The sequence below is a fragment of the Manacus candei genome, unplaced genomic scaffold, assembly GCF_025592945.1.
Source record: "Manacus candei isolate 608988 ecotype Guabito, Panama unplaced genomic scaffold, ASM2559294v1 h1tg000057l, whole genome shotgun sequence".
NCBI lineage: Eukaryota > Metazoa > Chordata > Aves > Passeriformes > Pipridae > Manacus > Manacus candei.
This window is the reverse complement of record NW_026138105.1, coordinates 1,403,961-1,418,831: the sequence shown is the minus strand read 5'-3', so window position 1 is coordinate 1,418,831 and position 14,871 is coordinate 1,403,961. Positions and strand designations below refer to the sequence as shown.

Here is a 14,871-nt window from a genome sequence, read left to right as displayed (position 1 = left end):
ACCTGCTGTAGGAGCGTCCCAGGGGTACGGTTTGCCAGGTTTAGGCTCCTGCAGCTGCGTGTGTTCCTTCCCCATGTCGCTGTTGGCCACTGCTGCAGACAAGATGCCCTGTAGCCCATTCCCACCATGAGCCTGGTGGCTCATGGAGACGTGTCTCAGGCCACTCAGGCCGAGGTTGCTGCTGCAGCAGAGCCTCCCTGCAGTGCTGTGTCCCCATCAGTGTGACACCAGCCCTTCAGCCTCTCATCCTTTGGAAGTAGGGATGATGTTCCCTGGGGCAGCAGCACGGGCACAGTAAGCTCCTGCCTGGCACAAAGAACCAGCCAGGCTGCTGCAGGCAAGTGGTAAGGGTGCTCTGGAGCCATGCAGGAGCACAGATAAGGCTGGCACTGCTTTCTTAGTCTTTTCCTGTTGACAAGAGGCCAGGATAAACTGAACCTCATCAAGGGGAAGTAGAAAAAGCCCATTCCCTGGCTCGTGGCAGTGAGCCAGGCTCTCATGGCAAACTGTACTTGGCAACACAGTCCTGTGTGGATGGCCAGAGCTTGCTGTGGACTTCAGAAGCATGACATGGAGCATTTTCCTTTCAAGACAAACCAGGAAGCCTTGGGAGCAGTAGGATTTCTGGGCTGGCAGCAACTTGCCTGCGCTTGGTGGGAAGCAGCCTGGTCTCCCTGCCCTCTGTGTGTCTGCTGCCCGTGCGAGCCCGGGCCAAGAGCCTGGTCCCACAGGCTGGCATTTGATGGCCTGTTCATGGCAGAGCCTGTGCCAGAGGCTTCTGGCTGCTCCAGCTGGAGGCAAGTGCTGCTGACTGGGACCAGCACTGCTCCTGGGACACAGCAGGCCTGATGCCAACAGGGATCCCAGGGCAAGGCACTGACACTGAGCATTAGGAAAGCAGACTGCACGCTCTTCAGGGAGATTGTCAGTGGGATCCCCTGGGAGACTGCCCTCTGGGACAACGGAGTGGAACAGAGCTGGATCTTTAAGGAAGCCTGGGTCGGGGCAACCCCCAGTATCAATCCAGGCTGGGAGATGAACAGATCAAAAGCAGCCCTGCTGAGGAGGATTTGGGAGGGCTGGTGCATGAGAGGCTGGACATTCCCCATCTGTGTGCACTAGCAGCCCAGAAAACAGCCATGTCCTGGGCTCCATCAAAAGCAGCATGAGGGAGGTGATTCTGCCCTTCTGTTGTGCTCTGGTGAGACCCCACCTACAGTGCTGCCTCCAGGTCTGGGATCCTCAGCACAGGAAAGACATGAACCTGTTGGAGCAAGTTCAGAGGAGGCCACCAGGTTGATTAAAGGGATGGAGCACCTCTCTTATGAGGAAAGGCTGAGAGAATTCAGTTTGTTCAGCCCGGAAAAGAGGAGGCTTCAGGTTGACATAATTGCAGCCTTCCAGTACCTAAACAGGGCTTACAAGAAAGATGGAGAGGGGCTTTTTACAAGAGCATGTAGTGACAGGACAAGGAGAAATGGATTCAAACTAAGAGAGAGTAGGTTTAGATTAGATATTAGGAGGACATTCTTTGCTGTGAGAGTGGTGAGACACTGGAACAGGTTGCCCAGAGAAGTTGTGGCTGCTCCACTCCTGGGAGTGTTCAAGTCCAGGTTGGATTGGGCTCTGAGCAACATGGCAGGGGGTGGAACTAGATGATCTGTAAGGTCCTTTCCAACCCAGGCCATTCTGTGATTCTATGATTCCAAATTGTTCCAGCTGACCCTCAGCTTGTGAGATCTGAGGAATGCAAGGCTGAGACTGATCTTGTTGCACAGCCAGTGGGCTCGGAGGCAGCATCTATAGTGCTGATTTTCTCCTGGCCCAGAATATATTCCCGTCAATTGCTTGGGTGCCCTTTGATGGCTGGTCCATGTGGTGGTATGTTTGCTCTCCCCCATCCCAAGACAGCAGCAAGGGCCAGGGCAGAGCACTGCAGGCAGGGCAGGGGTGCTGACCAATGCCAGCCAAGCCTGCAGCCCCACTCGTGGGTGGCTGCAGGGGCATTGCCCCCTTGCAGTCTGTTTCATTTACTGCTTTTATCTAATCCAAATCAGAAATCCAAGTGTACAAAGCACCCTGTGTCTAGACCACCCTGGATGGGCTCCAGCCCTCAGCCTGTAAGATGTAAAGATTTACATTCTCTCCCACAGCTCTGAAGTACCTGAGGAACTGGATGGTGCTGGGGTTCTGCAGGGCCAGGCATTGCTGCCAGAATCACTGGCACCTCAGCACCAGGGAAGTGGCTTGTGAAGGAACCAGCACCCCTGGCCTGGGGCAGCTGTGGGTGTGGGGTGCCAGGGCGAGCACTGCCCCTGTCCCCACAGGCACAGTGCTGCCCGGCGCCTCCTGGGCCACTCACCTGCTGCCCCACAGCCTCCCTACGAGGAGGTACCACCTCCAGGCTGGCAGGATGGGCCCATATCTTATCTCATGACACAGCCACCAGCCACCACAGGACCAGCTTTCCAGCACTGGTCATGCTGCTGGGCTTGGTCTGGTGCTGCTTTGCCAGCCCCTCAATGAGCCAGCCCAGCAGTGGCTGCTGCTTCCCTCTGCTCGTGGCTGAGCTGTGCATTAAAAGAGGAGCTAATCAGGTGGTTGTGGGTGAGAAGTTTGCCATCTCCTGTGAGAGCTGTGGGGTTTGCTCTGCCACTGTGTGGTCAGAGGAGCAGCTCAGACTGCTCTTGCTGCCAGGGCAGTGGGCAGAGACCTGCCTGGGCACCTGGAGGTATCCCAGCAGTGCCACACGGGATCGGTGCTGGACGTGGCCTTAGCTGCTCTCCAGTGGCCTCTGGTCACAGGCAGGGAGGAGAGCATGCAGTGGGCTGACCGGGGTGCTGCCTGTGCCAGGGCACTGGGGATGGGAACTGACCGGTTGAGCAGCTGAAGCTGAGAACGACCTTTTCCTCTCCCCGTCCTTACTGCACACAACTGCACTTCTGCCCAGTCCTTTGTGCAACCCTTGCTCTCTCCTGCTTTGGCAGCTGCTGTAAGAGATGTTTCTTGTTCTGACTGTGAATTGTCACCCACAGCTCCCTTCCTTGGGCTGTCTCCCTGGCCTGGGCTGCTCTCAAGGAGTCAAGGTTGCTGCTCATGAGCCTGGGCCTTTACCAGGCTACTCGAGCAGAGCTGGGCCCCTGAATGCTGCTGTCTGGTCGTGCCTGCTGCAGCCAAGCATGCCAGGGAGGCAGCTGAATTCCTTTCAATGTTCAGTGCTGGAAAGTTCTCTGGAAGTGAAGCTGTAGCAGGAAGGGCAGCTCTGCTCTCCTGGGCTGGAGGGAGCCCCAGCACTCAGCAGCTCCCGGGAGAGGTGCCAGTCTAACCCTCTTTTGCCCCAAGGTCTGCCCCATATGGAGCTGGTGCCCACTTGTTGCAGGCTGCAAGGCATCCTTAATTTCCTCTCCTTGCCCTGTCGGGACAATCCTTATCTCTGGGCAACAGGCAGGAGGTGGCCTGGGCACAAGGGTCTCTCTGGCCTCAGCAGAGTGAGGTCTGAAGTGTCCGATCGAAGGCAGGGCTGTGTTTGGGGCACGCACTGGGGCCAGCTTGGGACCTGTGTGGGCTGGTGGGGAGGCCAAAAGGCCTCTCTCTGTCACTTCCATTGGGCAGGGAAGGGACGTCCTCCCTGTTGAGCTGTGTCTGCCCGTGGTGGCCATGAGCCATAGTCCCCATGTGCTGAGGGACACTGCTGTGCTGCACTGGGGGATTGGAGCCTCGTGGGGCTGCAGTTCCACCCGCAGCACCTGCTGTTTCCAACTGTGCCATTTGCTTCACTCACTGCCTTTCTGTTCTCTCTGCAGCCGCTGACCTTAAAAACGCTGAGCCTCTCCCCAATGTCGTCTGCCTGGGAGTGCAAGACACAGGACACCTTTGCCAGCAGCGAGGAGCAGGACGAGGTGCCCCACCAGGTGACAGTGACGGGCACGAACACGGGCAGCCAGTGCCAGTGCCCAAAGGAGGAGCCCGGTGGGGCTCCCCAGAAGCGGACGAGCACCCAGAATGGGATGCAGGACAGTGGGGGCGGGGGCACAGGGGTGAAGAAGAAACGGAAGAAAAAGGATCTGGGAGAGCAGGAAGGGGGAGATAAAGCAGCTGTGGAGGTGAAACCAAAGAGGAGGAGAGAGCCTAAAGAACCAAAAGAGCCTAAAAAGGCGAAGGAGTCCAAGAAGCCGAAGGAGCCCAAACAGAGGGAGGTGGCCAAGAAGCCTCGCAAACCTCGGGAACCCAAAGCCCCAAAGGAGCCTAAAGACAAGAAGAGCAGCGCTGAGCCTGCCCCCAGAGCAAGACCCAAGAAGAGCAGGTGGGTGGTGGTGTGGCCATGTCTGTGTGCCTGGTGTGGACAGGGCTGTGGGCTTGCAGGAGCTGCAGCCCGGAGAGTGGCACTGGATGTGCAGGCTGCTTGTGCTGCAGGCTGGACGTGCCAGTTGGGAGGCCAGGGTGAGCTCTGCTCATGTACAGGCAGGACAGACAGGTGCCCTTTTGGGGATGAGGCCCTGTGAGACCCCAGATTCATAAGAGGACCAAAGAATCTTGGCCTCTCCTTGGTGTGGCCGTTATGCCAAGTGTCCTGGGGCAAAAGGGACCTTAGGGTGGTGTCCCACCAGGACAGCAAAGTGCTGTGTGGCAGAGGACCTGTCATGCCTGTTTTGGGGCTGGGGCAGAGTGTATGTGAGTGAGGAAACATGACCCTGGACTCTGTGCAAGTGAGGCTCCCCGCACACCCAGGGGCTGGCAGTGTGCCTTCCCTCAGCTCAGGTTTGGGAGGATGGTGGAGCACATCCCATTCCGGCTCCCTCTCCCAGGTGGCAGGAGCTGTCCCTCCTTGCAGCTGCGGAGCTGTGCTGGCAGCTTTGGCCAGCGGTGGGGGGAGGCCTGAGGACTCCCTGGTACTGCACAGCCCAGCGCTGCCGCCTCCGCTAATTCCTCATCCTTTTAATTAACAGGCTGATTGGACAGAAGCTCTGATCTCTTTTTAATTGGGGATGTGTGCACATAGCAGAGCAGGTCTCAACAGCACCGCTGTCATTTGGTTTACTGTTGTGGACTGGCGAGAATAAGTGGTTTTGGAGAGTCCTGTACAAAGCAGGCCCATCAGCTGGAACTGAGCCCTCCTCATGTACTGTAAATAATCCATGAGCTGAATATATTTGCACTGTAAATGCAATTACTACAGGAGCCAGCTGGGAATTTTTCAGCAAAATCCTTCTTTGTTACAAAACATCAATTTGGTAGATCTTCTTGAGGACACTTCCCTGGAAATGGTCTCTGGAATGGACTTTCCCGGTCAGTGGGATCTGCCCACCTTCCTACCACCATGGCTGCCCAGGGCATGTGTGCAGGGCGAGGACTGAGCCCTGGGTCTTCCACAGCCCTACTGTCAGCTCACTGACAGCCAGATCCTGGAGAGGCCAGGGCTGCAGAGCCAGCACCAGGGGGGCCTTTAGTGCCATTGGTGTGGGCTGGTTGTGGGCAGGAGGAGGTCTGGGGAGCTCACCAGGGTGAGTCAGGTGCCACGTCCCCAGCAGCTCCCTGAGCCATGCAGGGCTGTCAGTTCTGGTCTTCCTCGAGCCTGGAGCTCTGCACATGTTCGTTGTCCTGGGCTGGTGAGCCAGAGAAGATAGGGGATGGATGGGTCAAATGGACAGTGCCAGGAGGGTGAGGAAAGGGCTCCTCCAGGCCCCAATGAGGGCTGCAGCAGGGAGATGGAGGTGGAGAGGGAAGGAGAGGGGCAGGAAAGGGAAGGATGAAGCCCATGTAAATGCAGCATTGGTTCCCAAGGAGGGTCCTGGGATCAGGGATGCAGCTAGCAGCTTTTCCTACTAACACTTCTGCTCCACCAGTAAGAACCTGCCATACAGGCAGTTCACAGAGGTCTGCCCATGCAGCAGGAACTGTGGGACCCGACCAAAGCTGGGGAAACCTGGGAAAGAGGAGACTATGGAGGCTTGTGCTCGTTTAAGGTATTCATGGCTCTCGTAGGAGCTTGTTACCACCCTGGCAGGTCCTGTGGCTGCCAGCAGTACCTTCACAGGGCATCGAGGGTCACAGGGCAGCCCATGATCTTGTGACCTGCCATGGACAGGACACCTTGCTAGAGATGGGGCTCGTGGCAGGGTAAGCCCAGCTGCAGAGCTGGAAACCCTGGCCCTCCTGCCCGGGCACGGCAGGGGCTGCGTGTACCAGGAGGGGCTGAAGGATGATCCACTTGCTGTGCTGGGCACCAGCAGAGCCCTGGTGAAGAGGCCACTTCGTGCAAAACAGACCATTTAATATAACTCTGTAACACATCATGCAGCCAGAAGAAACTGTGTGTGGGAGTCTGGGAGTTCCACAAGGCTCTGCACATTCCTAATGCTCTGTCCCAGTGGAGCCTGAGCCTGTTGTGCTTCCTCCTGCTCACCTACACCTTCCAGGAAGACCTAGTACCAATCCTGCTGCTTGGAAAGCCTAGCTCATGCGTCCTCCTTGCAGCTTCTCTGCCTCCACAACCTCTCTTCGAGCCTCATCTCAGACTTGCTTCACCCTCTGGGTCAGCCCCCAGCAAACCCACCTGTGGGAGTGGAAGCTGTGCAGGGAGCAGAGCTGTGTGTCCCCCTGTGCCTCCTGCCCAGGACGGAGCTGGGGAGGTGTCTGGGGGCCCCTGGCAGTGCAGGGAGGGGAGGGGAGAGCAGCAGGCAGGGTCAGTACTGCGTGCAGATGGAATGATTGCTGGGAGTCTTTTAAGTGGCAGATAATGGTAGCATAATTTCTTCTAAATTATTTCTAATCATAGTAAATGACTGGTTCATGAATGAAACAGTTGTTAATTGTGACTTACAAATCAATATCTTGGGAGTTATTGCTCAGTGGAAGCAGTGCTCACAGAGCATTTTCAGGGCCTCTAATTCAAGTGTGGATGCATGGCCAGGGCATTTTTGGCCTGAACAGCAGATTTTTACCCTTACTTTTTGACAGTCCCAGGCAAGCAATGATTTTTCCTGTTAAATGGACCTAAAACCTTGACATGGCTTTGAAACTAACTGTTCCTCTGACACTGTGCAAGTCTGGGATGTGGAGGGAATGGATGGCGGGGCTGGGAGTGAGGAAGGGAGTATTGCTCAGCCCCAGGACAGGCACCAGCACTTTGGAGTCTTTCCCTTAACTGTGTTCCTTGCAGAGGATAAGGATGGACAGGCACGTTGGGAGCTGTTGTTTCTTACTCTGGTGTGTCCTGGTCCCATTCCCTCGCACAGGAAGGTTGTGCTGGGTGACAGGGGCTGCAGGTGGCCCTTACCCTGAGAGTGTGCCGTGGGGCTGGGCTCGTCTTCACTTGTTTTTCAGGGAGGTGGTGGGATTCACAGGAGCAGAGCCCAAATCCCCTCTGTAACCATCTGCTGTGATGGGCCGTTGCACCTTTGGGAGTGAGACCTGCAGCGTTCGTGGCCATCACAGGGCTCACTTCCCCTGGCTGGAGGCACAGTCCAGTGTCTGTCAGCTGCTGTCTCAGGAGGGGACTCAGTGCTATGGCTCAGGAAGACAAACCATGATCTGGGGCAGCTTGTGCCTCAGCACTGGTGTAAAGGTTTACTGGGGTAAACTGATTTGCTGGCAGGGCTCTCTGACACACGCAGGAGTTGGCCAGCAGTGTGGCCAGTGTTGGGAATGCTGTGATCAGAGCAGACACCTTGCTGCCCTGGCCTGCTGGAGTCTGTGGTGGGGACATCCTTTTTGTGCCTGCACTGAACCCCAACTCCTACAGCCCCTGTAGGGCTGTTCCCCTGGCTGGTGGGAGCTCCCAGGCAGGGCAGGTGGACCCTTTCATCCCAGTACTGGAACTGGATGGAGAAACACTTGGTGGTGATCAATGAGCATCACAAACTAGGGGTCCCCAGTGCTGGGGGAGGCCCCAGGAGCCTTGAGGTGCCTCTAGGTGATCCATTGGGAGCAGAGCCCTGTGCCTGCTGGCTCTCCCCTTGGATTCCTAGGACAGGATCTAACTATCAGTCTGCCTTGGCAGCAAGGACACCCCTGTGGAGAAGAAGAAGAAAGGGAAGAGGAAAAATGAGGTACCAGCGAACAGTTTGGATTTGGATCAGGATCTGCTGAGCCCATCCGTACAGAGCCCAGAGGAGTCTGCGGAGTCAGCTGACAGCCAGGTATGTTCAAAGCCCTCTGCTGCCAGTGGGGGAAATCCCAGCTGCCTTTGAGTGGGAGAAGAATTGGGCCCCTGGGTGCAGTGGTCAGAGAGCATGTTCAGCAGTGTGGCTCCAAGGCCAGCTTCTGTCAGCCTGAAGTCAGCTGATGGCCCAGGGTTAGGTGCACGTCCCTCAGCCTTGAGTGTTCTTCTCTATCATGACTCTGGGCAGCTCCCCTTTCGTGGCACAGCACAAGGAGGCAGGTTGGCCCTGCAGTCTGGGGAGCTGTATGCTCTGTGTCTCTGCAGGGCTCCTCTGCCTCACACCCTGGGGACTGATGGGGCTGTGTGGGTCAGGATGAAGACCTCGGCACCACGGTGGGGGGTTATCTACAAGGAGAGCCAGTTCTCCTCACCATCTCCGTCCTGCTAGGGCAGGGGGTAGCCTGGACATCCAGCAGCCCTGGGGCTTTCTTTCTACCTCTCAAGCAAGGAGGAGATACTTGGTCTGCCTGTGTCCCCTGGCACTGCCTTTTTCATCCCGTGTACAGAAACGACGCTCCGGACGGCAGGTGAAGAGGAGGAAGTACAATGAGGACCTGGATTTCAAGGTTGTGGATGATGACGGCGAGACAATCGCTGTGCTGGGAGCTGGGCGAACCTCCGCGCTCTCTGCCTCTACTCTGGCATGGCAGGCGGAGGTAGTGCTGGGTGTGGGATGGGGGGTGTGGGATCTGCCTCATGCGGCGTGTCCCGGGGTGTCAGTGATGATGGTCAGGAAAGTAGGGGCTCCCAGTTTAAGGATGGGGTGAGAGTGTGTCTGTCTGGAAGAGTGCAGGCTGGCTTTGCAGGAACTGTGAGATGGGCAAGAGAGGTGTGCAGGTCTGACTGCTGCCCTCTTGCTGGGAGAAGAGGACGTCTGGAACATGTCACATAACTGGACACGTCCCTGAAGAAGTGACCCAACCATTGCCCATGCCCACCTTTGGCTCCGGTCTGTGTAGATCCTGTCTATGATTAGTCTATTATTTTGTCTCTGCCAGCTGAGACTTTGTAGGTGCCAGGTCATCATTTTCAGCCCTGGCTGCTCTCCATCAGTGCCTTGGAACAAAGCAATGCCAGCCTGACACTTGCCAGCTGAGCTGATCTGCTGGGCAATGTGGCGGGGACCAGCGGGTGCCACTGCAGTTTGGGCCTTGCTGTCCTGCTGCCTATACCCACTAGTTCAGTGCTGGCTCGTGGTGGGTGCTGGCAGCCCTTTCCTGCCTGCCTGTGACTGTGTGTTGGATTCTGCAGCTCATTCCATTTCTGATCATTAACAAATCTGCCAGATATTAATAACGGTCACTAGTTGTTTTCACAGTGTTCTTGTAACCCTCTGTAGTCCCCTCTTCCCAAAGCTTTGGTGGGTATTAGTCAGCTCTGTTGTTCAGCCATTAGATAAGCTCTGGCCTGATGGTCCATGCCTGGCCTGGACCCACAGGACGTGCTGCGGTGCTGCTTCAGCTCTGCCTGGGGCTGTGTCCCAGCTGGGCTTCTGGCACTCATCTTTCCAAGTGAGATTTGCAAAGCAGCAGATAGGTATGAGCTGCCACTCTGTTCTCCTCTCAGTTCTGAACTTCCACCTCGGTTTGTCCTGCTCCAGGTGAGTTATTAAGGCTGTTGTCCAGTAACAGCCAGGCTAGGTGGCTGCTGTGGGGCCTGACCAGCCTGCACAGCTGGGCCTGCCCATGGCTGCTCCCAGGGTCAGAACTGACCTGGCAGGGCAGGATGTGAGTGCTGCGACTGTGATGCTGCTCTCTCCATGGCCTGGGCTTGCACCTTTCCCCTTGGGTCCTGGCCACAGTCCTCAGAATCTCTGTGGGGCAGTGCAGGGTTCCTCCAGCAGCCTTCAGACAGCGAGCAATGAGCCATGGACCATTGTAGGGGCTGTGGGGCAGTGTGGGAGCTCCAAGCTCCAAGACACTGAAAGTGGCTGTGGTGTGCCCCTGACCATATTCACACAAACCCTTTGTGCCAGGCCAGGGTCAAGCAGAGCCCAGCAGTGCCAGGGTAGATGCCTGGGCACGGGGGAAGGGGCACTGCACAGTGTCTGCAGTGGGAACACCTCTGCACGCTCCCCTCAGCCATGTTACCCTGGCGTGGGTCAGAGCTCCTCAAATAGGGCAGAAATCCCACTCTGGGCCTCAAATGGCTGCTAAGGGCCCAGACAGACCTGCTGATCCCCTGCTTACTGTGTTGTGGTGCTGGGTCCAGCATCCTGCCCTGCACACAAGGGTAGTGCCAAGGCAGCAGTCAGCCGAGGGCTGAGGATGGAAGGGTTGCTGTGGCCCCGGGCATGGTCTTGGCTTTCCCAGACACTTTCAGGTGAGTGGTGTGGGATGCCCCATGTGTCCGTCCCTCCCTAGCATGCCCTGAGCCATTTTTTGAGAGTCTTTCTAGTCTGCAAAGCTACACCTCAGGACTGCTTTGCCTTGGACCAGGTTCTGCCTCCATTTGAAGGGGATGAACAAAGTCCTTCTCTTTTCTACTCTGTGCTTTGCTCCTCCTGCTGCTGTACCATCTTCCAGACAGGGCAGAACTGATATTTCTAATGCTCAAGCAAGCTCCATGTTTTTGGTGTGTGTCCTCTCCCATGAGTCTTCCCGTGCCTCTCCTCTGCAGCACAGACGGCACAAGCCCAGCTCTCTTGTCCCTTGGCATTTGGTGGGGCTGGTCCTGGCACAGATGCAGCCAGGAGAGCCTCCCCCTCCCTGCTCTCAGGGCTGGCAGCAGGGCAGTGTTAGGGCACCTCCAGCGAAGCGAGAGGAGCTGTGCTGGGAGCCTGGGGTGCCCGCAGAGGGGATCTGCAGCCTCAAGGGGTGATTCCCTCAGGGGAGAGTTGAAGCCTGCAGAGGGAAGGAGGCAGCACTTTGAGCCTGCCAGGAAGAGCTGCATGGACACTGGTAGGGTGAGATGCTGTTGCCTGTGTCCTGAGGCTTTAGGCAGGTGGCAGCAACAGAGGGTGCATGTGGCAGGGCTCAAGAGCCCTGCTTTCCTGGGGTCCTTGGGGCCATACAGCACTACGGAGCTGTATAAAGGCCAAGGCATGTCCAAGATCTGGCATGGAGAGTGCCTGGGAGCAGAAACGCGCATGTTTTTCCTTCCTTGGGTCTCAGGGCAGAAGTGCCCAAGTTCCCTCCTCTTTTCTGGGAGAGTTGCCACCCTCTCCAGCTGCCCTGGTGTAGCTGGAAGGACCAATACAGCAAACCCAACAATGCTGTGGCCTGACTTATCCAGGGAGGATGGACAGAGGGTGAGTGTAGCTGGGCAGGCAGCACTTACACCCTCACACCCAGCAAGGGCTCCCCAGGCACAGCTCTCCCAGCTCCCAGTGCCAGCTCTGTCTGCCCAGCTGGTGGACTGGGAGAGGGGCAAGTAGCTGCTCTGTGATGGGAGGTGCCAGGGCATGTGATGAGCTGGGAAAACAGTTCTCCTCTCCTGTCCCCAGGAGCCTCCTGAGGATGATGCCAATATCATTGAAAAGATCCTTGCCTCCAGGATGGTGCAGAAGGAGGTGAGTGGCAAAGATGTCAGTGGGGCTGGAGGTCCGTGGGCATAGGAGAGACGGGACCTGGCTGCCCTATGCAGCAGGGACATGAGATGTAGCAGCAGTTGGTGCTGCCGTGCTCTTCCTTGCTCTTGCTCTCACGGTGGAGTGCTGGGGTGTGCCCACCTTTCTGGGCCGTGGATCAATGTGGTGCCTCTCCTATCCTGAGTACCAAAAAGCCTCTGGAGAGGAGTCAGGCCTGGGCTTATGCCCAGGAGGTGTTTGAGTCCCCCATGGTCAAGGATGGTCTCACACCATGTTCTCAAGGGCTACTACGCCTCCGGGGCAGCAGCACAACAAGTGCCTGGCTGTCCTCACCATCCCTGGGGCTCAGTCCCTGGGGCCTGTGGCCAGGGAGGGGATGGCTGCCTGCACCCAGGTCGCAAAGCACACCTCCCCAGTTTCTGCACAGGCTCTGACTGTTGCTGCCTCTCCTTGGTTTCAGGCTCATCCTGGAGGCCTGGCATTTGAGACGGAGGAGTTCTACGTCAAGTACAGGAACTTGTACGTGTGGTATTGTGATGCTTTTTGCCATGGGCCCTGTGCATGCAGGAGCAAGGACTGCGCTCCCACCTCCATCCCATCCCTAGCTGCAGGCCCAGCATCCCTGTTTTCCAGACTCTGTCCTCCTGAGCCAGCCATAGTGGTGGGAAACAGGGAAGCTGCAGCATCTTCAGTGCTTGGTCTTGGCCTGATCCTGTGCCACAGCTTTCCCCAGTTTAGGGTGCCATAGGGTTGGGCCTTCTCTGGATCACCAGCAGATCCCTGCTGCTCTGTGTGGTGGATGGGATTGGGACCAAAGGCCTTTTGGTCACATTTGGTGACTTTTTTTCCTCCCCTACAGCTCCTATCTCCACTGTAAGTGGGCAACTCTGGAGGAGCTGGAGAAGGACCCCAGGATCTCCCAGAAGATAAAGCGCTTCCGGAACAAGCAGGCTCAGATGAAACATATTTTTACAGAGGTGAGAGCAGAGCACGGGGAGCAGCAGTGCACGACCCTGAGCCCAGGGTGGGGGCTGAGCAGGCCAGGAGCTGAGTGCTGCCCCTGACACCTCCCTGCCAAGGCCAGACCAGTTCCTGGGCCAAAGGCACCAGGGCTAAGGCTGAGGGTGTGTGACAGTGCCTGGACACCTGTGGTGTCACTGCTGGAATTACGAGCAGGGTGACAAGTGACACTTGCCAGGCATTGCCAACTATGGAAGCGTTGCTCAATGGGAGGGAGGGCACCATGTGGGTCTGGGGGTGCTTCTGTGGTGGAACAGAGATGCTGTGGGAGAGAGGGAGCTATAAATATCTCAGCTTAGAGCAGCTCCTGCCTGCCCTACTCTATAAGCAGATTAATCTTGCTTAGTATGAAAGGTGTTCTATAATTTATCTTGGTGCTCCAGAGATAGTTGTTGAATCTCCTCAAACTGCCCCTTACAAGTGTAAATCAGGCCAGTAGGCTATGAAAATTTCTCCATTGTAGCTGGAAAGCTGGGGGCGTGTGTCAGATTTCTCACTCTCAAGTCTGTTTGTGGTCTTTCTCAAGATGCAAAGAAAAAGCATGTGTTGGAATGCACTGTACCACTGACAATTCATCAAGGAGCACATGCTCTTTTCCTGTGACTAACTGGGCTTGGGGAGTTGTGAGCATAGAAGCCTGTTTTTTCTCCTTCCCAAGTGGTAGGCCATGTGTCTCTCCGAGGACTACTGCTAGGTGGGGCAAGAGGGAGGCAGAGTCAGAAACCAAGGGGTCACCCCTTGCAGGAGTGGGGTTCTGTGTATGGCTCTGTGCTGTGGCAATCACAGCTCTGGATGCTGCACATCAGCTGGAGAAGGCAGCTCAGGGCTTCTACCTTGGGGCCAGATAGGCTGGAGAGGACATTCCTGCCTAACAGCAAGGGCAGCATAAAGCCTGTGACTGCTCTAAAGGAAGAGCTTTGCCTTCCTGTGTCCTCCCTGTCCAGAGACAGATGTCTGTACCTGCATCCAGGGCACTTGGTGTGCTGCACACAGCTAGCAGCATCCTGGGGACAGATGCCCTGCAGCTGTTTACTCCTGCCCACCATCTGGTTCACCCTGAAATCACCTTGAACTTACTCTCCCTTTTTACTATTTGCTGTCACAGCCTGATGAGGATTTGTTCAACCCGGACTACGTGGAGGTAGATCGAATTCTGGAGGTGGCTCACACGAAGGACCCAGACACTGGGGAGGTGGGTGGCTGTATCACTTTCTTGCCCCTCGGAGGGAGGGAGGGAGACTTGGCAGGAGGCCCAGCCCCACAGTGTGCATTGTGGGTCATCTCAGAGCATGCTGAGCCTTCCCAGCCTTTCCTTGTGAAGCCTGAATTCCTGAGGACCCTTGACACAGGGTAGATGGAGGGCTTCTGACTCTCCCTGTCTCTGAGCCTGACTCTCTGTGCTGCAGGAGGTGACTCACTACCTGGTGAAGTGGTGCTCGCTGCCCTACGAGGAGAGTACCTGGGAGCTGGAGGAGGATGTTGACCCAGGGAAGATTAAAGAGTTTGAAGCCCTCCAGATCCCTCCTGAAATCAAGCACATGGTAACGTACCCAGAGGTAACGTACCCAGTTGGCAGCTCTCTGCCCTGGGCACGGGGACTGGCTGTGTTGTGCCATGGTCCAGCAGTGCTGACCTTGTCCCTGGTGCTGCAGTGCAAGCCCTGTATTCTCCCTTCCGAGTGGGTTAGTTGTCAGGGTCTGAGGGTGGGCTCTGGAGGCCAGGACCTTGCTGTGACTCAGCTGTCAGGGACTGCTCTGAAGTGTTGTCCTGATGCACAGCCCCAGCAGCAGGATCTGGCCTTGCTGGGCATTGGCCTCTCCCATGGATCTTGCTCCTGCTCTCCCCTCTCAGGAGCGCCCAGCATCTGAGTCCTGGCAGAAACTGGAGAAGTCCCGAGAGTACAAGAACAGCAACCAGCTGCGGGAGTATCAACTGGAGGGAATGAACTGGCTGCTCTTTAACTGGTATAACAGGTGAGGAGGGGCTGGAGGCCTGTGTTCCCGGGAGCAGTCCTGCTAGCAGCAGGCCTTGGTGTGTGCTGTCATGGGAACAGCAGAGCTGGGGAGCAGAGTGGACAAATGGGCCTGACAGAGCAGCCACTGAGTCCTTCAAGTGCTGGAGCTGGCAGGCAGCTGCCAGAAAAATTGGGTTTACTTTAGCT

The 14,871-nt window shown here is 56.6% G+C and overlaps 1 protein-coding gene across 5 annotated transcripts in view; it reads left to right on the top strand.

Moving 5' to 3' along the window:
- Nucleotides 1-14,871, top strand: part of CHD6 (chromodomain helicase DNA binding protein 6) — an 88,731-nt gene that overhangs the window by 39,704 nt on the left and 34,156 nt on the right. For all 5 annotated transcript variants that reach the window (XM_051803216.1, XM_051803214.1, XM_051803215.1 and 2 more), the window contains 9 exons: nucleotides 3,804-4,303; nucleotides 8,000-8,138; nucleotides 8,668-8,817; nucleotides 11,607-11,672; nucleotides 12,151-12,209; nucleotides 12,550-12,667; nucleotides 13,816-13,902; nucleotides 14,117-14,266; nucleotides 14,562-14,683. In XM_051803216.1, coding sequence (XP_051659176.1) covers nucleotides 3,837-4,303; nucleotides 8,000-8,138; nucleotides 8,668-8,817; nucleotides 11,607-11,672; nucleotides 12,151-12,209; nucleotides 12,550-12,667; nucleotides 13,816-13,902; nucleotides 14,117-14,266; nucleotides 14,562-14,683 — 1,358 coding nt within the window. In that variant the 5' untranslated portion in view covers nucleotides 3,804-3,836. The remainder of the gene's footprint in view (nucleotides 1-3,803; nucleotides 4,304-7,999; nucleotides 8,139-8,667; nucleotides 8,818-11,606; nucleotides 11,673-12,150; nucleotides 12,210-12,549; nucleotides 12,668-13,815; nucleotides 13,903-14,116; nucleotides 14,267-14,561; nucleotides 14,684-14,871) is intronic.